This window comes from Asterias amurensis, chromosome 2 (genome assembly GCF_032118995.1).
Source record: "Asterias amurensis chromosome 2, ASM3211899v1".
Classification (NCBI taxonomy): Eukaryota; Metazoa; Echinodermata; class Asteroidea; order Forcipulatida; family Asteriidae; genus Asterias; species Asterias amurensis.
Window position 1 is genome coordinate 12538897 of NC_092649.1, and position 23396 is coordinate 12562292.

A 23396-nucleotide genomic window follows, 5' to 3' on the forward strand; every position below is an offset into this window, starting at 1 on the left:
AAAACTGGAGTATGGGAATGAATTTAATCTGTCAAATACAAGTGTTGTGCTGCCAATGATGCAGAGTCAACTCGGATGTCTGTCGTATTAATTAATAAGTCGTTGCTTGTATGCCCTCTAAGTTCAACAATTACAAACTACCAAACAGCCGATGTCCCATAGCAAGAGTTGAAAGCCTTTATGCAGGACTGTAGCCTATGCTTCGTTTTTTAAAAGGGCAAGGGCACCAAGGCATTTTTCTATTTGGTTTTAAAGGCATATGAGGAAATTCATTCAAAAGTGTAAATATCTACTGGAGCATTTTAAGGGGATCCAAGGCAATGACCAGGGGCATGTAGGCAATCGCCTTTGTTGCCTTGGTGAAGTATTAGTCCGGTTTATGACTTTTCAAGAAGCAGCAATCATGAACAGATATTGATATAATTTTTGTTAAACATTTTTTTATTTTTAGTTCCTTTTTTTAAATACATAAAAATAATTTCCAGAGAAAGCACTTCCAAAAGTGATTTACGTCTTTACACAAATTGCAATACACAAGAAAACATTGTAGGAATTGTTCTTGGCTGGTAAATAGTGCAATGTTTCTATAACTTTTGGCTTATACAAAATGGTCCCACACCGACACTTGACTGAGTTTACAGCTAGACCCTCCATGCATGACGCCACAATGTTGGAAATAATAGTAAACGGTTCTCATAGGAATATACAATTTATTAAGCGAAAAAAAATAATTTGACAACTTATTCTAGCACTGTACAGGCTAGGGTTTTGACATCTTGTTTGCATGAAATCTACCGGGACACAACAATTTTTATTAAGTGTTTATAATGGCAAGTTGTCCTGATGAATTAGGAATTCATAATCGGTCAACACCAAAGTGTCTTCCACTGTGCACAAATCAGTGCCTGGCTCAGAACCGCAATAAAATAGGAGACTTTGGCACGCTAGGTGGCAGCAGACTTACCAGGTAAAAGTCTATTGTTTACGTAGTTCTAAGCATGCGCACATAACCAAGAACAATGAATTTTACCTGGTAAGTCTGTTGCCACCAAGCGTCCCGAAAGTCTCCCGTTGGAGAGATTCTTGGATGGTACATTTACGTGGCTGCAGAGTTACACCCCAGGGCACGCTAAATTCCATGAAGCCGACAAGCACAAACAGGCAAGCACAGAAACGTTAGGCATTATGGTCCTATACAAATTCAACAGCTTAGCATTTCCAACATAAAGTTGTACACACAATTCTGTGAGATGACCAATAGTGCACACACTCCACACTCATGACTTCTGTAATAGGCCTTGAATTATAATTTTTGAATATAATTCTCATTTCTCAACAAGCCTGGGACAACCCGTAATTTCAAATTTAAATAATATAATAAACGTGCATGAAAACATCACTGAGGCAGCATGACCAGTAACAAGTCTGATACTTAATACAGAAATATCTTATTATAACCCACACACCAATACAAATTTAGCATTATGCAAATGCATCAATGAACCAGAGTGGACATTAGTGGACACAATAAAAATTTACCGAAACAAACTGATGAATTGAGATTTCCTTTTTTCCCTTTATGATCAAATAAGTTTTACTCATGACATATTTAACACATGACCACAACATCCATTTATTGAGATATGATGTTTTTCTGTTGTACAAACCAGTGACACAAACCACATGATGTGTTTACAATTTACATTAAGGTGGACATTAAACGGAAGACTGTGAATACGGTAGCTTTGACTTCACATCAATTAGACGCAATAATTTCCTTCATTCCGGGGTCGATTTCAAAAAGAGTTAGGACATATACAAATTGCATGGATAGTCCTAAGTTAGGACGAGTAACTGGTCCTAACTCGAGATAAGACTAGTCCAAACTCTTTGTGTGAAATCCACCCCTGCATTCATAAAGGCAATCACACACTTTCCAAAATTGTAAAAAGGACTCCAAGGTCAAACTCAATATTAATATAGACCAGATTGAGTATGTTGTCACCCTTCAAATATCTGCCCTACAGGATGGCGACTTTCATAGCAAAAAAGGGGTTATTCAAATGGTCGATTTGACTCTTTTATAAAAGAAAGTAGATCGAGTCCTACAGAGCTGGATGAGAGCTTTGTGACATGGAGAAACCAGTTTTATTCCGTCTTTTGATTGCTGTCCAAATTCAGAACAATCCACAAGGCAGTCTGGTCTCGCACCCAGGCGCACCACTGAGTTTTTTAAAACCCAAAATGGCTTTAAATCGCATGTTGTCAGAACTCTTTCAACACACAGCTCAGGAGCCATTACAATGGTGGGAATATATTTAAAGTCTGTATACCTCGCTTTAAATGGTGTCAATTATCATTATTTGATACTCTTTAGGAGCAGGAATTTGAAACATGTCCAAATTGGATATCAACAACAAATCGGTCTGACATTCCATAAGGAATTACATGAACTTCGCACATGCACAAACAAAAATCCCTGCTAACCTTGAAGTATGCTTAACATAAGAGCAGAATTCCCTGCTTAAGTAAGCGCCGATTCTTTGCTTAGGGTAAGCAGAGCCATGAAATGTGGCCCTAGAGTGTTTTTTATTCACCGTTTTCATTAGAAGCTCTGCTGATGTATTGCCCTGGCATATCCCTCTTGTCAAGGCACCATTATGAAAATAACAAAATTGGATGTTTCCAAAGAGCATGTGGAATAAAAGACACTTTGATAATTCATTAATTTGGCCTTGGTAAGAGCTAAATGCCAAAGAGCTTGATTGTATGTACATTGTACATCATAGTGGTAGTCATCTGTGAAGGGAGAAAAACTACAGAATGACCTATAAACTAATAAACACTTGCCTTTGAATTGTTCAAAATGTGACAATAATTGCATTAATTCAAACCATGATAACAATTCCCCCAACTATTGCACTTTGGCAGTTTTTGGCGCTCATTGACTGAACAAAATAAACCTCACCCCATGATTAGTTGAGGTTTAATCAGCATTGTAGATGCCACACACAACCATTAATAGCAAAAATAATTAATGGCATTCGTACACATTTCACAATTTATGTACTAATTCTTCCATAGGATATGGAGTATGTAAAGTATAAGTATATTTTGATCTTGAATTCTCTTTGGTAAACATGTGATGTCGTTAGTGTTATCATAATCATGGAGTGCTGATTTATACGACTGACGACTGTGTATTACATCTGTATATATGAAGGATTTACATGTAGGCTGAATAACAAACATTGAGTTTGTAGTAGTACTGTACTTCAAAGATGATGACAGGCGATAGAAAACAATTATGCTGTGATTGTTTACATTCAAACATACATGTAGCTTCACACTTAATTCAGGCCTGGAATTAAATCTTTGAAAGGGCAAGACCGTTTTCATTCTGCAAAGACCATCCGTTTGGATCTGGAAATTGTGTAAAGTCAGCACCATGGCCCAGACCATGGGCAACAAAGACCATGACCTCCATGTAATTACAGGCCTGATCTTAACAGGGCTTGAAATTGGTGGAATTGGTCAGGTCTTGGAGCTCAAAACCTTTACTGGACCAGAAATCCTCTTTTAAAAAACCTGGAAAAATCAGAAAAATCTTTCCAAACCGTTTTCTAAACAGTTAACTGTTTATAGTTGACAGAGGGAGAACAAAGATCTCTTTGTCTTATCAGTAAGTATCCCACAATATTCAACAAAATTGGTTGATATTGATCAAACTCAACGTCATCATTGAACATCATTTTTCATTTTAAAAAGTCAGTGAGGTATTACTATTTAATTGAAAAACACAATTAAAATACATCCTAAGTTTGGACGAGTTACTCATCCTAACTCGTGAAAGGATTATTCCTAGTGTTTTCGTGAAAACGGCCGCAATGGAATGACAAGCTATCTGGTTCTGCTGGATAGTCACTGACAAAGTTTGAAGGAAACCCTGTCCAATATTCTCCTCTCTTCAACAGTCACACCATAGAGCAAGGTCACACCATGAAGGTCGGAACCTCCGTGGTGACACCATCATGTTTTAGACATACAATGTATATATTGGTTGGAATGCCTAACCAAATGCCAAGGGTTTGTTATTTGGGCCTACCCATTGGCCCTGAGCTCTTCTGGTCTTTAATAGATAGAGGATCAGATAAAAAGAAAACCCAGGAAGCACTAGGGTAATGTTTAATAAAACGTAGGGAGGCAGAAAAAGGGAACTTGTTCTGAACCAAGATGCTTGTCAACAGTTTTATACAAAGTCGTTGTTTGGGCAACTTTATACTCACTTCAAAAAATTGACAGCTAAAAAAAAACAGCCTATAAATGTACTTAGCTATATTTTGTTTATAAATTAAAGCACCCAACTGTAATTATACCGATCCTCTCAAAGGTTTTTATCCCCAAAATAAACCCAACATTTCACCAAACCAATGTTTAAAAATTCCCCTCAAAATGACGAATTCAACAGGGACACATTACATCTACTGTAGTTGTGTAACAAAATATATATATATCACTAAAATTCACTACATGGACGTTTAGCAGTCTGCCTATATAGGGCAGTTTCTGCATTAAACAGCAATGGTGTCTTGACCCTGTGCCACTGACACACAAAAAAGATGTCAGCATTACTCAATACACATCTAACGATCAACCAAGTTACATGATACAAAAGGTGAAGCCATTTTATTTCTTCTTGTCCACAGTGTACGGCCCACTCTGAATCAAGCGATTACAGGGCTGGCTAGAGCCGTTGGCAGAAGTGACAACATCTAAGAAGGGGGACTTTCAGCAATCCTATCATAGTGACTGCCAAAGCTGTCGATTCAAACACAGCCTCACTTAAAGGGTCTACGTACTTTTTGTAAGACAATAAACACAATGTCCACAGATTTACATTAAACTTACACAGTTTGAAGACAATGATAGTAGAAAACTTCCGTAGAAATATTTCTTGCTGAGGTGCTGTAGTTTTTGAGAAATGAGTAGAACAATGTCATGAAAATAATTTTCATCTCATTTTAGCATGTAAAAACGTATTTTCATGAGTATTGTCTTTTCTCATTTCTCAAAAACTATACAGCAACTTAGCAACTAATATTTTAAGGTACGCTTTCCACTATCATTATCTTCAAACGGTGTAAGTGTAAATCTGTGGCCATTGTGTTCTGTGTTAAAAAAAGTACACAAACCCTTTAAACCGAGGCTGCGAGAGGAAATAGTCTGGTCCCTTTTTATGAGATGAGAATTTGAACTACATTGTTGTTAATCACACAGGGTATCAGACAAAGATGGCCACTGAAGGCCTATAGCAGGAGTCTACTCTATCCACCACTCAACACAGCGTAACTGCTACAGTATCATCTGAGGCAGCATTTCCTTAATACATATTATTCACAGTATTAATTTATAAACACAATGGGACCAACAAAGGTGATCATGTCGTCCAACCATCAACCACAACAGTTCCATCCATCGACCCTTTTGGCATTGTAGTTCAGTTTTAAACTGTCTCCGCCTTCTAGTGCTGGTCCCCCAGCGTGCCGAGATTTGAGTTCCCGCGCCAGCAGGGCGAATGTTTGTTCCACATTGGTGGAGTCTTTTGCTGATGTTTCCAAACACTGGATCATACTGTGGTGTTGTGCGATGGCCTGGGCGTCTGAAAAATCCACCTGTCTCAACTCCTCCAGATCCTTCTTGTTCCCTGGAAAAAAAGGGTTGATAAAAAATATTTGAGTTACAACCCCAAAAATATAAAGTTTTGTGTTTTGTGAAAAGCTTCCCGGTTATTTAAAATTTGTGTCACTACTCCAGAATTGCAAAGGTCGTGGGTTCAAATCCTACCCGAGTAATATGCCTGTGAATTTTGGTCACAGAGTTCGGGAAAGTACTGAGTATACAGTGCTAACAAACGACGGTAAAACCCAAATTAATATTGTGTCATAAAGTTGACATTTTAGTCTTGACACTTGTGCCTATGGGCTATACACTAAAACCATTATTGCTTCATCCTTCGGATGTGAGGTAAAGCTGCATGACCAAATGTGTTGTAGGATGCATGTAATTGTAAAAGAACCCAGTACACTTATCATTAAAGGGGGTCTGCTCCGGTTTTTTCTGGCTTGGTTGTTAACCCTTACAAGATGCTATAAAATTGATTCCAAAGTTAAACAACATGGCAGACGCCCGTGGACATAAACCCTATATAAAAACGTATTATTGTTCTTTGAGAGTTAGTTTGTGTAGTCAAGTTTGTACAATCAAATTTATTTAATAATTAGTGGCGCTTTGGCCTTAATTTGCACATGTCACCCTACAATTTGCATGTATCAACCCAATTCGCCAGCCTGTGCATGAGGCAACCCCTGCAGGCTTCTGGTTAGTGTTCTCTTTTGCAAATTAACAATTAAAATTGATAAGGCGCTAATAAATCACGATCATATCGCACATGGGAGCAATTAATATGGAAAAAGGCAAGTCTTTAGAACTTTATTACAGTAGATGAAATACGCTAACACATTCTTTAATGAGAGTAGGAAGAATATTCCAAATCATTGGCCCAGCTACACTGAAAGCTTTTTGAACTAGAATGTTGTTTGCTCGGGGAACTTTCAAGCGAGTGATGTCAAAAGTAGACCAAAGACTAACCAAGGCATTGGCCGTACCCATGCACAAAAAATAAGTTACCTATTAAAACTTGTGCTACTGCATTTCCAGCATACTTCTGCACATCTTCAATCCACCGTGGTACATTATTGAACGTTTCCTTCTTTGTAATGTCGTACGCAATGATGACACCATTTGCACTCCGGTAATAGCTTTGGGTGATAGTTCGGAAACGCTCCTGACCAGCTGTGTCCCACACTTGAAGCTATGAAAAGATAGAAGGTAGCAAATCCAAATTATTATCCACACAATTATTATCAATATTATCCAGTGACTGTTTCGTTTTGAATGACATGTGGTGTGTTTTGGGGGTTGTAAGTAATAAATGTTTGTCATTGACCAGTGATTAACCATTGGCCATTTCAACTGAAACAGTTATTGGTGAAATACTACTATTGCTTACTATTGCCAAAACGCATCACATAAACTTATGAAATCCTGTAATATTGTGGTGAACGTATGTACAATAGGCCTACACACATTATACAGTTAGTCCTTTGTGCCATAAACCTACATATTTCCTGCCCTTGAGTACAACCTCTTTCCCAGTGGTAGCGCAACCGAATACCACTCTATAGAAAGGCAAGATTGTGACACTCACTAGTGACAACAAGGTTGTTTTATAGAGCTGCCGAAAGCTTTGTAAAATGAACATCAATATGTAATTATTTCTAAAGCATTTGTTTAATAATTCTACAAGGCCTATTCTTCTGATTATTGCCTTTCCAGACTATTTGTCAACAACTGTCATACTATTACTCTAATACTTTTATTTCATCTTGTTCAAATAATTCTACAGCACTATGGTCTGAAGATTATCTGATGATAACTGAATCATGGTTAGCCTTGCTCAAGCCAGTCGAATTATTCACTCCGAAAAAAGACCGCCGCTGTATAAAAACCCACCCGTATTCACTGTGCGTAAAACCCACCCGTATTCACTGTGCGTACTATCGCACGACACGATGCCCCCGTACACTATCCGCATGCGGAGGCCATCAGGCCGACAGCCTTGTAGGGTCTGTGTTGAAGCCACTGACCTCATTACTATAATAAGCGAAGAGTTCCCACGGTCAGCTCATTACCATAATGCCCGCGAAAGATGAGACATGTCTACATCATCACACACCACCACCACGGACGCTCAGCGAGCATGATAGGCGTGTGTGATTGGACGCCAAAATGAATAATTCATTTGCCTCACATCCTGTGTTGTCTGATAGGTCTGACGAACGATATACATATTCATGAGCTGCATACTAGCATATCCTAGAGCCCCCCCAATTTCGTCCACTATTGGAATTTTTTCAATACAACACATTAAAACGGGAAGATACAGACCCGACAAGGCTGTCGGCCTGATGGCCTCCGCATGCGGTTAGTGGTGTACGAGTGCGATGACTTGTGTGAACAGTATTCGTACGATCTGACAGTGTGTATACGGGTGGGTCATTCGGTGTGATCGCACACACCATGCACAGGGTACACGGCGGGTGGGTTTACAGCTGCGTCTTTTCGGAGCGAATAATGCGACTGCCTTGAGCAAGGCTAAATCAAGGTTGAATTTTTAACATGATTTATGTGGCTGTCAGTAAATGATCTACATGTATTTGAGTTACAGGACTGACCGGGCGTACCCTCATGGAGGCAACGAAGGTGATTACCTCCATGGTCCTTAGTCATTGCCTTGGTGCACTTGAAATGCTCTAGCCTGAACGTCTGACGTCATTCTCGAGGCTCGTGAATAACGCCTGAGACCGGCACAAAACCGGCGTGTGGTTTGACCTTTGACCTCTCATAGAGATACACACAAATTCTACACCAACATTAAAGCAAGTACCGCATCCACCATGCATGTACTGTATGCATACTACCACACACGTGGACACACACGTGCCGACGACCGAAAGTAAGCTTTCCATATCTGTGTTTTGATTGGCCAACCGAGGTGAGTCAGACCAATCAAAACAAACCCAGCTACGGTAGCTTTCAGTCACTGCATTTATCCAATGGTATCGTTATACCCAATGGAATCACTGGATCTGAATAGCTGGTACCTGTCTTTATCCTTCCGGATAAAGACAGGGGCCCAGTCTAGAAATGCTCTGGCCTAGTAAAAATTTTTATAATTTTTATAGAGGGTGCCACTTACACTAGAAGAACATGCCTGTGGGTGCCCTTGCTCTTTCAAAAACCAAGCACACAGGAGTTACTTTCTACTGCCTTATATTTTAAGATTATCACATATACTAATCACTTTAGAACATTATCAACCACAAGAGCATAGTTTTCATTTTGTATATTACAGGCTTAATACTAAGCCTAGTAATCTGTTAATAACTACATTAAATGAATAAAATAATAATAGTACAAAGCAATGATATGGCGCTCTACAAAGAACACCACACCTCACCCCATTGCACATAATCAACAACATAATTCAATACAAAGAAATGAAGAAAAATGCATTAAAAACAAACAAAATCAATAAGCTGGGAAACAGGTGAGGTTTGTCACGCAGCTTCACTGATAGCACACGGCAGCTTGTTCCAATATTTAGGGGCAACAACAAAGAATGAACTATCCCAAGCCTTTCTTTGGAAGTTTGAAGCGCGGAACAATCAGCCAGGTGTCATCACTAATTCACTATCAGAAGAGGCGCCAAGCGCCCTGTGACCTTTAGGCCCATCTGTCTTACAAAAAGCGAGATTGTCAGAAATATGTTAACTTGGAGTATTATTCATAGTTTACTCGGAGTATCAGTTATGTCAGAATAAATAGGTCCTGAAATAGAACTAATCATGTTCACTGTTCAGGCTCGATCAATGCATTACTGAGATTAGAGTCCTAAGATGTCTCCAAGCTGAGGGGCCTGGTCAGTCGTTGCCAGCCTTTGGTGCTTATCTGACCTACATGTACAATGTCTCAAACTCAAGTTCAATCTGCTATCATCTCCATGAACCTCATTTAAGCCATTTGTTCAAGTACAACATCCTGTTCAAAACTTTTTGCCCTTCACGTTTACAAGTATGCAGTTTATTTTTTGAAATAAGATCTCGCCAAAAGTAGGCTCTATTTTGTCACTTGTGTACTTGTTTTCACAGTGAGCTCGGCATGTTGGTCTCAGTGAATTCACTCCACAAAAAAAAAAAAGAAAACCTGGCTGCGTACATGTACCATTTTCATTGTCATTCAGAATCCTTAAATTTCTGTAACAAAATGGCTGCTTCCGAGCCATCAATGAATGGTAGTAGGCTGCTTGCAATGCTGGTTCACGATAATCAATTGCAGCCATACCTTTTATTTCACATCCCATGCTAAATAAAAACAAGAATCGCTGCTAATGGCATGGAGGACTCCCACCTGCTGTTGCCCCTACAACCCTGTCTAAATTAAATATTGATACGATTTTATACAAACAAATAATGTTAGCAGTTAATCATTTATTTGTGAATTTTCTGTTTCTTGTGGCAGGATACAGACATTTCCCCCTATTTTCTTAATTGAGAAAACAATGTCCGTATCCTGCCACCACTTGTTCATTTGTTATGGAATAAATTAGTACAAATTTAGTTATTTACTCAATTGAGATATCCCCTTTGTTATATTAAAACTACAAATTATTGAAAAAATGGTAGCAGGATATATGGAAATTTTTCCGACAATAGAATTAGCCAGCAACGAACCAGCAAAAGGACCTGTGTAGTATAGTAATACATGTAGTTAGAAATAGGTCCTTTTGCTGGTTGCTGGCTAATTCTATTGATTATGATTTATACCAAAAATGTGGTATAAATAAATGCAAAGTATGATTAATGACCATGTAGGTTAATGCAGTACCAGTGTCTTTCTCTCTGTATGGTGTGTAGCAGAGGAAGGTTATGGGTTTAATTTATAATTTATAAATAATTTATAAATATAAACAAACCTTAAATTTGTAAAACAAAAATACAAACAGGCAAAAAATAACAAAGGAGTTCCCTAATAATGCAAGAACAAAATAAAACTCAGGCTTGACCATCGATGATGTTTCACATGCTGATACTGATAATGACATCTTAACGGTTCACCTACCTTAATTTTCTTGCCGTCAACGATTAGTGATTTCATTGTGAAATCAACTCCGATTGTGCTATGTTGTTTCTCCAGAAAAGTTCCAGATTTAAATCGCTGCACAACACAAGTTTTACCTACTCCGGCATCGCCGATTAACACAATTTTAAACAGATAATCAAAAGAGTCATCAGACTCCATATGGTATGGATACGACATCCTTCCCTCCTTCAGTTTGTGCAAAAGATAAAATTACTCTAAGTTAAACATTTTTTGATGAATCAGTGAAAATCGGCAGGTTTATGATGAGAGACACACCGCAGCCGAGCAGTTCACGTTTTTATAGATGGAGTTGATGACATCATCATCGTGCTCGTCATCGTTTTTGTTCATTTATGTGTTATATTTAATCCTATCACAGCAGAATCTACATGTATACAATTTTGCAACGGCCCACACGTACCTAGGAATACAACTTTTTATAATTGGCTGGTTAACAGATTATGCATTGTTTAATCGTTGCAATGAGCCGGATACCACGTTAAGTTATAAACCGGAAGAGGAGTCAGAAAGGCTAAACTTGCTGAAGTCGCTGCGGCGATTAAAAAGTCGACCTGAGAACTGAGGTTTTTTGTTTTTAACAGTAACTGTCAGCAATTTTAAAGAAAACTAAATTCGAAAAGTCGCATTAAGGATCAAATTTAATAAAAAATAAATGTATGTGGTTAAAAAAGAAGGAATTCACTTAATAAAGCAAAGAATAAACACGATAATATTGAATCTTTGTATCGCCCTTGTGTGTCAAAGGTGAATGGGGTCAAATATTACCTTCCGGCGTGTGTTCGCAAAATTTGAAGGCTTTCTGTGCATGGCATTTTGCATTGCAAAAAGGACAGATAATATAAGAGTTTGTGGTAAGTACCAAATGATAAGTAATTTCGGTGTTCATATACCGCTTTTGTACTAAACACAGGTTTTGAAGGATTTTGAATTTGTTTTTGTTTACAAAAAACTTGTCAAAAATAAATGGTCCAGTCTCCGGACAAAATTGCATTGACTTGCATTGCATTGCATTTGCAATGCATTGGTGAACTGAACATTTTATGACAGTAGATTTTGCTTGGTTGGTATTTCAATCATAATTTTCATTGGTACATACTGAGTAAGTAAGCAATTTTCATATAATTTTTATAAACTTAACATCACATTCAAAACCATTGGAATTTGGAGTTGTTGGACACTTCTGATTCTCCCGAGTCCCTGAAAAAACTGAACAGAACAAAAATAAAGTTCACAGATTTACATTTTACAATTTACAGGGTTTACAGAAGGCAATGGTGAAAGACTTACCTTGAAATATTATTCCATGAAATGCTTTACTTTTTGAGAAAACATTAAAACAGTTATCAATTCTCGATATCGAGAATAACAGATTTATTTTAAACACATGTCATGATGACCGGCGAAACATGCGGAAACAAGGGTGGGTTTTCCCGTTTTTTTCTCCCAACTCCGATGACTGATTGAGCCTAAGTTTTCACAGGTTTGTTATTAAACGAAGTGTGGTCCTTTGGTTTGGACAAACAATACTGTTTACCGATGTTGTGCGATTGCTTTAAAAATCAATTTGTTTTTAATTGAAATAAATAACTTTATACTCAAACTCACTCAGTCAAACATTTATTTTTTAATTGAAATTTAATTTGTTTCTCTCATGGTACACATTTAAATGGTTTTATATTTACATTACATTCAATTACAAAGCTGATGTTTCTTGTAAAACTTTGTTTTGTTTACATTTTGTTGATACCTTGGCAGCTGAGAGATTGCAGCTTCGTTGGGGGGGGGGGGGGGGTTAGGAATCTCCAAGGTCCATGTTAAGTTAGAACTTACAAGATTATTTAGTATATCGTCTATCATGGCACTTAGTGTAATGTTAGAAACGTATTTTGATGTTACCACTTGTTTCTTTGTTATCCTTTCAGATACAGAAATAAAAACACCATGTTTCAGACAAGATCGGAATATGACAGGTAAAGTGGTGAACTGCTTTAGCATGTTTGGTGTTGTGTACGGACGGCGTTGGTTGCGATAAAGTAACCCTCCTCCCGCCGTCGGGACGGCGTGGGGTTTCATTTCTACTTTCTCCCACTGCTCTGAGCCACCTTACTTCAGCATGTTCAGCTTGGCCCCTGCAACAATGTATTTAGTTATTAAACATGTTAAATTAATTCAAACCTTATTAAAAAATTCCATTCAAAATACACCTTTTGCACAAACAACAACTTTGAAAACAGCATGCTATTCGTTTAAAATCGTATGTGAAAGAATTACTCTAGTCAACTGATGGACACTCGTCTTGTTGGACACTCGTCTGTTTGCATGCAATGGGTAGGACTAAATATTGATACCATTTGAGACCATTTGAGACCAGCAACTTTGACACAAGAACATGCTCATTTTGAGGTATGGCAGACGTGATAGGGCTTTTTTTAGGCGTGTACTTGGTTTGGGTGTATACCCACAAATTTAACCCAAACCAGCGATTGTAGCATTGTGTCCGCTATATCTAAAAAAGGCTTATTCATGAAATGAATAACTCTAGTCTGCTGTTTGAAATCTTTTTCCTGTTTGACACTTCTGTTATTTTGCTTGAACCATGGCCATTATTTATTTGAATGTTTTTTTATTTTTATTGTAGGGGTGTGAACACATTTTCACCAGAGGGAAGACTGTTTCAAGTCGAGTATGCCATTGAAGCTATCAAGGTATGAAACGTCCTCTCCATTCTTTTACCATCCTGACTCTGTACAAGGTTCAAAATTAGCGACCGCCCGGTCGCCAAATGACTCTGTATAACATTGTCCAGCGAGTTTAATAACTTTCCAGAACCATTCAGGTTGTGCATGGTGAACCTTCCACTTTTATATGAACAAAACCATTTTTTATAGTGTTACCATTATACTGAGGATGATCAGAGCATACTGATCGAAACGTGGAGTTTTTAAACCACTCACTGGTTCTTCTCCGAACCGACACAGCTCATAAATAGATTTATAACATGGTGTCTCTGCAAACCTTACTTGATTGTACCTTCACCAAGCAAAGTTTCCAATCCTACTTATACCATTAAACTGTTAATAGTCAAAACAGTGTACAATAGTTTAGAAACACAGATTGGAGAAAATGCAAATAAAGCACAACGGAAACTGCAATCAAATTAACTTTTAATTCACAAAATAATGTATTCTTTTGCAGCTTGGCTCTACAGCAATTGGTATTCAAACCTCCGAAGGTTGCGTCCTGGCTGTGGAGAAGCGAGTTACATCCCCCCTCATGGAGGTGTCTAGCATTGAGAAGATTGTTGAAGTGGATAGTCACATCGGGTGTGCTATGAGCGGACTGATCGCAGATTCCAGGACGATGATCGACAGGGCCAGAGTAGAAGCACAGGTAAGAGATAAGCCTTAAGGAACATCTCAAAGCACCTTTGATTTCGCATTCATTTTAACATGGAGATTTGCAGTCAAATCCTACATACATGTTTACAAGCAACATTACATACAAACATTATGCACGCTGCATGACAACTGAAAGTGCAGCCCCTGACCAATCAAAACACAGATATAGAAAGCTTACTTCACTGCACGCTTATATTTGCTCCGGATTATATCTTTAAAAACGTGATTTTCACATGTTACGTTTGATTGTATTTATCTACATTTATAAAGGAATAAAACAATTGAACGGTTTCAAAAATCAGAGGTGTATATACTGTGCCTTTCAAGTTTGTTATTTTTTTCTCCCCATTTATCAGAGCCATTGGTTTACTTATAACGAGAAGATGTCTGTGGAGGCAGTAACACAAGCCGTGTCTAATCTAGCTATGCAGTTTGGAGATGATGATGCGGACAGTGGAGCAATGGTAAATCATTAACTCTAAATCCCTGTGCATTTGGCCCTCCTATATCTTCTTAAGAACCCCAACAGATTGAGACAAACTGATGTTAAAATTTGCATCAGGGATAAAGGATATTATTTGGTTTTACCCTTACACCGATGTGTGTAAAGTGCTGTAAAACTCATTGCTTTCCCGCGTTATGTGAACAAATAATCCACAGGCATATTTGAATCCATGAATAAATATATATTGAATCCGTGACCTTTTCCATTCTAGAGCAGATACTTATTACCACTGAGGTCGCCCGATAGCTAAAGGCAGTTCAAACTCTATAGTTTAGCAGTGGGTACTGCAAGGATTCTTAAACCAGTTCTTAAGAATGCCAATTTGTTATTTTGGCCTTCTTAGTTGGACAATTGTCTGGATAGGATTTTAGAGGATTTGATCCCGTTATGGTCAAGCAAAATTATAAAACTACTGGAATACCCCAGAGTCGGCAGCAAACCATTGTTTATGAACCCTGCAGTTCAGTGATGACAGAAAAGGATTTAGATACCACTGATCTTATTTACTCACAATTTATGCAAACTTGACTTATCCCAGGCCAAAGATGCTTAGACACAAAAAGTTGTGAAGTACAAATAAATATTGCTCACTAAAAAAAGAGGGTTACAAATGTGTTAAACGTTGAATGGCTATCACTAATTTTTTAGTATGCAGTGACATTTTTGTATTGTCAATTAAATTAGTTAAGCAATGTTTTCTGTTAAATCCCTTTACAAAAAAGGCTCTGTAAGTCTTCTGGCACCGCTGGTACTCTGAGAGAAATGTATGTATTGAATATATGTATTTGGTTGTTCCCAACAGAGTCGACCATTCGGTGTTGCTTTGCTGTTTGCTGGTTGTGACGAGAAAGGGCCAAGATTGTAAGTAAATGCTGATATTTGTATACGCTAGTGTAATAATAATAATAGTAATAATAGACAGGAGGTTTATAGAGCGCCTTTCAGGCCTCAAAATAACCCATGGCACCCACAGCAATTGCCATGGTGCCCTGTGCTTTAGCTGTGATGCCCTGTGCAAGGTTCCTGTACAAATTAACATTTTTCTCATAGAGGAAACAATTAACATTTTTCTCACCCAAGGAAAATTGCTGTGCCCCTTTTCAAGTTCAAGGCCTGGTTAACCAGAGAATGCAAAGCTCTGGAAAAAGAAAATGATTAGAAAAGCCAGAAAGATTAGGTGGGGGTAGACTGGGTAAACCCAGATGAAATATGACCAGAAAAAAAGATGAGTCTTGAGGGCCTTTTTGCAAGCAGTGAGACCAGTTGAGTTCCTTAAATGAGGGGAAAGAAAAAGCTCGGTCACCAGCTTAAAAATGAGATCTTGGAAAATCAAGACATTCACCTACAGACGAAGGGAGACAGTTTGAGGATGCCTTCTGTTATGAATAGAAGAATTATGAATAATATTAAACTTGCGGATACAACCATGTAAAAATTCTCTTTGGAGGGAGTGTTGGCTCTGAAAAGAGATTGTTTGGTCTCAACATTCCAAACAGTATTCTCTGCTCGTCTCCAGAAGAGAAAAAAATAAATCAATTTGGCTTCTTGTGTACTGAATATTGTTGTCTGTATGACCCTTCTGTAGATTTCACATGGATCCATCAGGAACCTTCATCCAGTACGAGGCTAAGGCTATAGGGTCAGGATCAGAAGGGGCGCAGTCACAACTGCAAGAGGTCTATCATAAGGTAATGAAACACAACGTCCCTTACAGATGTTTCCAAATCCATCCGCATATTTCAGCATTTTGTACTTCAACACCCAAATGTTTTGACTGTGATGATATTTGTTTGTCTGGCCTGATGTAGACAGGCATGTGATTTCTCAAAAGTATTCCTGATTTCAGGTTTTTTTTCAAAATCTCTTTGAACCTTCAAATTTGTTTGGGAGTAAAGCAGTTACCAATGGGTGAATAGCCTTTAATGTTGTATAAACCTGTAGTTCTATTTCTAGTGAATAGAACCCATAAACCTCCTGAATTGTAACATCTGAAAGGTTCTGGGTTTAGAATAAGAGGGAGGCCAGGCAAACATTTTTCCAGAAGTTTTCACATCTCATCCATGAAAGAATCGTGACTTAGTATGGACAGATCATAAATCAAATGGACAATGTATTTTTGATATGTATTTAAATAAACTTTTCACACCAGGAAAAGATTTCATGTACTTTTTAACGTGACAAATATTGAATTGATAGAATTGATTGTATTGACACAATTCTAGAGTAATCATGTGTTCTTGTTATTCTTGCTCTGCAGTCCATGACACTGAAGGAAGCTTCCAAGGAGGCCCTTGTCATACTCAAGCAAGTCATGGAAGAAAAACTAAGCTCAACTAATGTAGAGGTAAGGGTACACAATGAGAGGAAATAGTATAAGAAGTAAAGAATGGGTGTGGTTAACACCATTTTGCTGTAACAGAAAATCACAACAATTCTTGCCACAAGATTGGACCCTTCTGCTGTTTCTACATCCATCTTATCCCAAAATCTGCCAGATGCAGTGTTTTTAAGACCTAAATCCAGATTTAGTCAAAGGCATTGAGAACAGAGCTTACTGGGACTTCAGAAATTGAAGTAAGAATCAGGTTTCATCTTTGTATTCAGTGAGAGTTGCCGGCATGGAATTACATAATTATATAAGTGGACACTGTCACATTCATTTGTGAAGTGACAGTTCCATAATAGAACATGTTAAAGTCTATTGGAACATTTAAGAGGGGCACCAAGGCCAATACCAGGGGCAACAGAGGAATGGCCTTTAATGCTCGAGGGAAATCCAGGGATGGAGTGAAACAAATATTGTGTTCCACTAATTTTGCTCATCGGTGAGCATATCTGTTAACAATTTAATTGCTTCCACAGTAAAGTGTTACTAGCCATGAGGCAATTACTTTTGGAGTAAAGTTCTTTTCCCTGGCTATGTACATAAAGTGTAATCTCCAATTTACGGTGGTGAACTATCATGCTGTACATGTACATGTACATACGTGTACATTCAAAGAAAATAACCAGCAAGAAACTTGAAGTCTTTTGTGCCCTGTTTGTGTTGTCTGAGATTATGCAAAAGTGTCTTCATAATGTAAAACTCTTATGCTTCGCTAAAAATTAAAACTTGTATTTATTGTTTTTAACAATCAATTTCTTTCTTCTATATTTTCACAGATGGCCAACATAACGAGAGAGAACAATTTTGTCATGTTCACCAAGGAAGAGATTGAAGCCATTGTTGCAGAGATGTAGATAGGTCCAGATTGTTTGTTAAAGTTAAATCTTCTTTTGTTATTATTTGATGTCAAACCATGTCCCCTTAAAGATAAGTTTGTAAGTGGTTAACTATAAGTGGTCCACACAGTCACCCCATCTACTAGTCCACTGCCACTTTGTAAGGTACATTACAGAGTTGATTTTGCTAACAAACCAAACTATGGCAAAGTAAGCACTTTACGTAATCCATATGCACCAACTGATAAGTGATCGATCAGCCATCTGGGTCATGCAAAAATAGTGAAGAATCAATTACACATTTTTCATGACATCTTAACATTGTAGGTTAAGATTTGGGCCTATACATTAGTAATTGAGCTGCTTTAAAGCCATTGGACCCTTTCGGTACAGAAAAAAAAATAAAAGTTCACAGATTTACAAATAATTTACAGGGTTTACAGAAGGTAATGGTGAAAGACTTCTCTTGAAATATTATTCCATGAAATGCTTTACTTTTTGAGAAAACAGTAAAACAATATAAATTCTCGTTAGCGAGAATTACGGATTTATTTTAAACACATGTCATGACACGGCGAAACGCGCAGAAACAAGAGTGGGTTTTCCCGTTATTTTCTCCCGACTCCGATGACCGATTGAGCCTAAATTTTCACAGATTTGTTGTTTTATATATAAGTGGTGATACACGAAGTGTGGGACTTGGACAATACTGTTTACCGAAAGTGTATAATGGCTTTAAGCTAAAAGCTCAATAAAATTGTGTAAAGCAGAAAACAGTTACAAGTCCAAATCATATGCTTGTGGCTTATCATATTCGAATGGTCTTGGGCATCAGACTCAAGTTCTGGTGGTCAAGTCATTGAGGTGTGTGGGTTCAAGGGTTCCACTCTGGGGAATAGAGTATTTTTTAGCCAAGGTTAAGCCAAACCCAAAAGCAAATGCAGTGGTCAGCTACATACACCTTCATGATTGATGCAAATAATTGGCATGCCCAGTTTTCCCATTGTCAATCATAGAAACTCACTTCACTTTCACATAAAGGCTAAACAGGTGTGTTTCTTGGCCAAAGTATGCATTGTTCACCAGAATGAAGAACACCCCTAGAAGTATGAAGGCCTTGAAGATTGAGGCATGTTTATGTATGTGTCTAAAATATTGAGGATCCTTTAACTCTAAACTGTTGTAAATGTAACTGAATGATGGTACAAGTTTAACTTGCAAAATGTGAGCCCGTTCTCATTTAATTATTGAGCAGCATTACATTCCCCCATGGTCAGTCAGGACTGAAATTTCAATTTTGAGAGGGCAAGGCCACTTTCATTTGACAAAGGGCACTTCCATTTAAAAATCTTAATGGCTATGGGGAGCTTCTGAAGGGGCACCAAGACCAGGACCAGGGGCAAGAGACTCTGTGTAATTCTAGGCCTGGTCAGGACTCTATTTGGAATTTACGTTTTGGTGAAAATTGTCTCAGCAACAAACTTGGAATCTGTACACCAGTCAACTTGCTGTTTAAATATTGTATCAAATAGGTGCGCAATCATAGAAATAAATGTTGGTACATTTTTGACTAAACAATTGCTTTCTTTCCGGTTTGTTTGTTACCCCTAGCAGTTTCCGAACAAAGATATTGACAAAATAGGGACACTGCCAACATAGGGCTAGATAGCTCAGTTGGTAGAGCGCCAGCACGTTAATCCGGAGGTCGTTGGTTCGAATCCCACTCTCATCAATTCTTTGTTCAACCCCCAAAAACCCTAGCAGTTTTTTTAGCAAATGCGTAGATTTTTTTTTGTCTTTTCCCAATCCCCTTTAATTTGTTTTGTTTGAAACTTCACAACAAAACTATCAAAATGGAATACATATGTAATGATAATCAAATGTTTGTTTGCTTAAAAGTTCTTCATTTAATTTTATTTACAAACATAAGCAGCTTTAGCCTATTTCTCACAGTTAAACACAGTACAAGTATACATATTTCTCAAGTAAAAAAATTAGAGTCATCAGAAGAAATAACGAACATCCTGATTGGTTCAGTAATGTGGGGAAATAATTTAAAATCTTTTTTTTTTAGAAATCAATCCATATCATAAATGGATATTTAAGTGAATTTTAAGAAAATCTTTGAACAAATTTGTTGGCACTGGTTTGATACAACAGCCAAATCCTTTCTTAATAAATATTTCTAAATATAAGCAATTATCAGCATAGTAAATACCATTTTCACCTATTGGCCCCCTTGCGTGAAGCACAGTGCGCTTGCATGCGCCTATCCGTCACACATCTTGGGAGTCAAAGTTTAGACAAAATTGACCACCAAAATAGTGGAAATGGTAGACACGCATTTTGTGGAGGGGCAATCTGTGTCTTCGAGGGGTCAATAATATGCTGGTACAATTATTTCCACCACAAGGTATCGTAAATGCGTAAATTCATATGAAATTTAACAAAAATATTTCTTGAGCAATACATCAAGAAATTAACAAATTATCAAGTTATTCAATTAAAAAGATTTCAGTTAACATATTTTTGTATGTGTCCGTCATTTTATGCTTCAAGATGATGGCCAACCGATTCACTAATGAAATTCTACCTAGATCTGTTGAATAATGTAGTTTTAGTGAACAAAATTATGTCTAAACAATACAAGCACATTATGCACAAAGCACATTCTCTAATGTCGCCAGTCAGCAATTTAAATTTCTTTGTTTGCATATTCCAACTTGCTGTAAGTGTACATCAACATTTTTGTTTAAAACCAGGGCAATTGGATAGACTTGGGTTTTGGCTGAACTAGCCATATTCAAGTACCAACAGACACTGTTAGCCAAAGCCGTGAAACCACACAAGACAATATTATTTAATAGTCAGACAGTAGGCAGGAAGGCTAAAACCTGATGTACGATGTACGTTGTACGGTGTACGATGACTGAAAGACACTAGAACTGTGATTTGTTGAGGTTAAATTTTTCTGTTGCCACAACTTAATATTCCTTGTATCGCTGAGCTCACAAATATATTGTGGTTACCTTATAATGAGGCTATCTTACAATAACAACAAAATAGTAAGTTCAACTCTGTGAAAAAAATCAAACGGCAACAAAAATACCCCAAAACTCATTTTGAGTTACCCTATAAAGTTAAAGCCAATAACATAACATAAAGTAATAAACCATTTTATGAAACAGGTGGAAATTTAAATAGCACGTGAAAATAGAGTTCATGTCATATCGTGAATGAGTAAACGGCCAGCCATTTATCTCCACTTAGTAGGTGTACAACTTGATCTTGTTAACATCTTTATCAGCACACTCCCGGCCTTTGTTGTAGTAATAGAAGTTGCCATCTTTGCGTTGGAGTTTCTTAATGTAGCCCGACTTCGGCCATCTTTGGATCTGTTGTTGCAAAAGAAGAAAAAAGTGGACATTAGTTCTGTGCTTTCCTATTTTATCAATAATGCCCGATCACCAAGAATGCTAAAGAACATTCAGGGGTAGACTAACTTTATAGTTAGAGTGTGTTAGCACTTTATGTTTATGGCACATCATTTATTACAGATTCTTTTTCATATACTGATTTATCATGAGTAAAGCAGTTCTGGCACTGCAGTAAACAGATGAGCGATTCTTTACTTCACCTTTAATCAATTTTACAAGCACAAAAAGACGCATGCCAGTGAGTGAGCAGCTTTCTGAAATTGGGACCTGGGGTGGATTTCACAAAGAGTTAAGACTAGTCTTATCTCGATCAAGTTAGGACGAGTTACTCGTCCTAACTTAGGACTAGCCATACGTTTTTCATATCTCCTAGGATTAGTCCTAAGTTAGGACTAGTCCTAACTCTTTGTGAAATCGACCCCTGGGCCCATTTCCATGGCTCTGCTTGCCGCCGCATTCTGCACTTGGGATCACCATTCTTCTCTCACAGGGCAAGTGCTGAATTCTTACCCTAGCTGTATCATGAGCAAAGAATGTGAACAAGGGTGGTGTTCGTATGCAAAAGCAAAAAATGCCTGCCAACCCGCTCGAAGTAAGTGCACTATTCCCTTCTTCCGTAAAGCCGATTCTTTGCTTGTGGTAAGCAGAGCCTTGTAAACTGTGACCAAATAGACCGATCCACTAAGCTCCGCCCCATTGCGTATTGACCAATCACAACGCAACGAAGGTCCGACAAATAAGGTCCGACATGTGTGCGGGTATCTTGGCGCACAGGGCAGAGTTGTGAAGAAAGGCATTGAAGAGCCCCACGTGTTCTTGCTCACATGTGCGTCGTGGGCGGAGCCTACTGGATCGGTCTATTCTATCCAAACATGAAGAAGATGTTCACAATTTAACGTACATCTCCTTTGACTGTGTTGTATTCCATGGCATCTCTATAACCAGCAACCTGAAGTCTGTAGGCTTCCTCAACTTCCTCTGACCAATGTTTAGGTCTGCGGAGAGACTTTGGCTTAGCACCAGCAGCTGGAATAACACTTTCCATTATTATGTGTTTGGCGGTTTTCACAAAATACACCTAAAAAAAATGGAAATTAATGACTAATGTTATGAAAAATTGACATGAAAGAATTGATTTAAAAGAAAAATTACACAATCTATTATTAAGACACAAGATTTTTAAAATAGCACAAGGCCTAACAGTAAAGTATTTTAACATATTTTACTGTTTATTTAAACGTTTTTATCTCTACTAAGACTAGCCCCACTTGTGTGGCCAAGGATAGCTGAATAAGGATTCAGCTATCCTTGGCCACACAAGTGGGCCTACTTAGACTAAAGTCTAGTAGTAGAAGTAAAATCAAAACAAATTTTTGTAACTAAAAAGTGGAATTAAAAATGCAACAATAATAATACTAAAATATAATAAAAATAGAAAGTATGCACTACTTTATCAGTGAGTTTTACTTTAAAAATCAATTTATTAATTTTGCAATATTTTGTAACATCTTAAATAATAGTAAAGTAATGTCATAAAGTACAGAGTAAGTAGAGTTGCGTTTCTAATTCATAATACAAAAATTCAAAACTAAAATCTATGTGTAGAAATTCATAGCTTGGCTGTTAAGGGCTGAAAATGAATTGTAGCCAGGAATTTGCAGCTTCACTTTTTAAGATTTATGTCCACGAATGACAAGAATTACCATTCAATTCTACTGTCAATTCAACTTATCGAGCAAGGGTACCCGGAAGTAGGCCTATGGAGTATGGATGCACTTTGCAAAATTTAGTAATAAAACTTTTAAACAAAGTATTTAAAAACTTCATTTATTTTAAACACTATTTTTTCCGTCTTACCAAAGATTTTTAATCGGGTTATCTGCACTCTTCGAGCGGTATGGTTCACCACGGTAAGCTTATCAAGCTGAGCTGTTCCCTTCTGCAAGCTTTAATCTGTTTATGGTTGTTCCATTAAATAACAACAGAGAATAACAAAGGCCGCTCAGCTAAACTGTTTTGGATTGTTTAGGGAGTTGCCTAGCGAGCCAACTC

The 23396-nt window shown here is 37.6% G+C and overlaps 3 protein-coding genes across 3 annotated transcripts; 1 reads left to right on the forward strand and 2 right to left on the reverse strand.

Annotated features, from left to right (window-relative positions):
* Positions 1-2190: 2190 nt before the first annotated feature.
* Positions 2191-11057, reverse strand: LOC139954234 (ras-related protein Rab-43-like). The gene is made up of 3 exons (XM_071953953.1): positions 10741-11057; positions 6688-6871; positions 2191-5704 (listed from the first exon to the last, which is right to left on the reverse strand). Exons 1-3 carry the CDS (start codon positions 10936-10938, stop codon positions 5454-5456), a joined length of 633 nt encoding a protein of 210 aa, XP_071810054.1. The 5' UTR covers positions 10939-11057; the 3' UTR covers positions 2191-5453.
* A 426-nt stretch (positions 11058-11483) lies between these two features.
* LOC139954130 (proteasome subunit alpha type-5-like) lies at positions 11484-21042 on the forward strand. The gene is made up of 9 exons (XM_071953801.1): positions 11484-11633; positions 12705-12752; positions 13421-13487; positions 13978-14172; positions 14537-14644; positions 15488-15546; positions 16271-16373; positions 16943-17029; positions 17848-21042. The coding sequence occupies exons 2-9, from the start codon at positions 12724-12726 to the stop codon at positions 17923-17925; spliced, it is 726 nt and encodes a 241-aa protein (XP_071809902.1). The 5' UTR covers positions 11484-11633; positions 12705-12723; the 3' UTR covers positions 17926-21042.
* LOC139954131 (meiosis expressed gene 1 protein homolog) lies at positions 20933-23367 on the reverse strand. Its single transcript, XM_071953803.1, has 3 exons — positions 23202-23367; positions 22246-22422; positions 20933-21302 (listed from the first exon to the last, which is right to left on the reverse strand). The coding sequence occupies exons 2-3, from the start codon at positions 22387-22389 to the stop codon at positions 21174-21176; spliced, it is 273 nt and encodes a 90-aa protein (XP_071809904.1). The 5' UTR covers positions 22390-22422; positions 23202-23367; the 3' UTR covers positions 20933-21173.
* Positions 23368-23396: the final 29 nt, after the last annotated feature.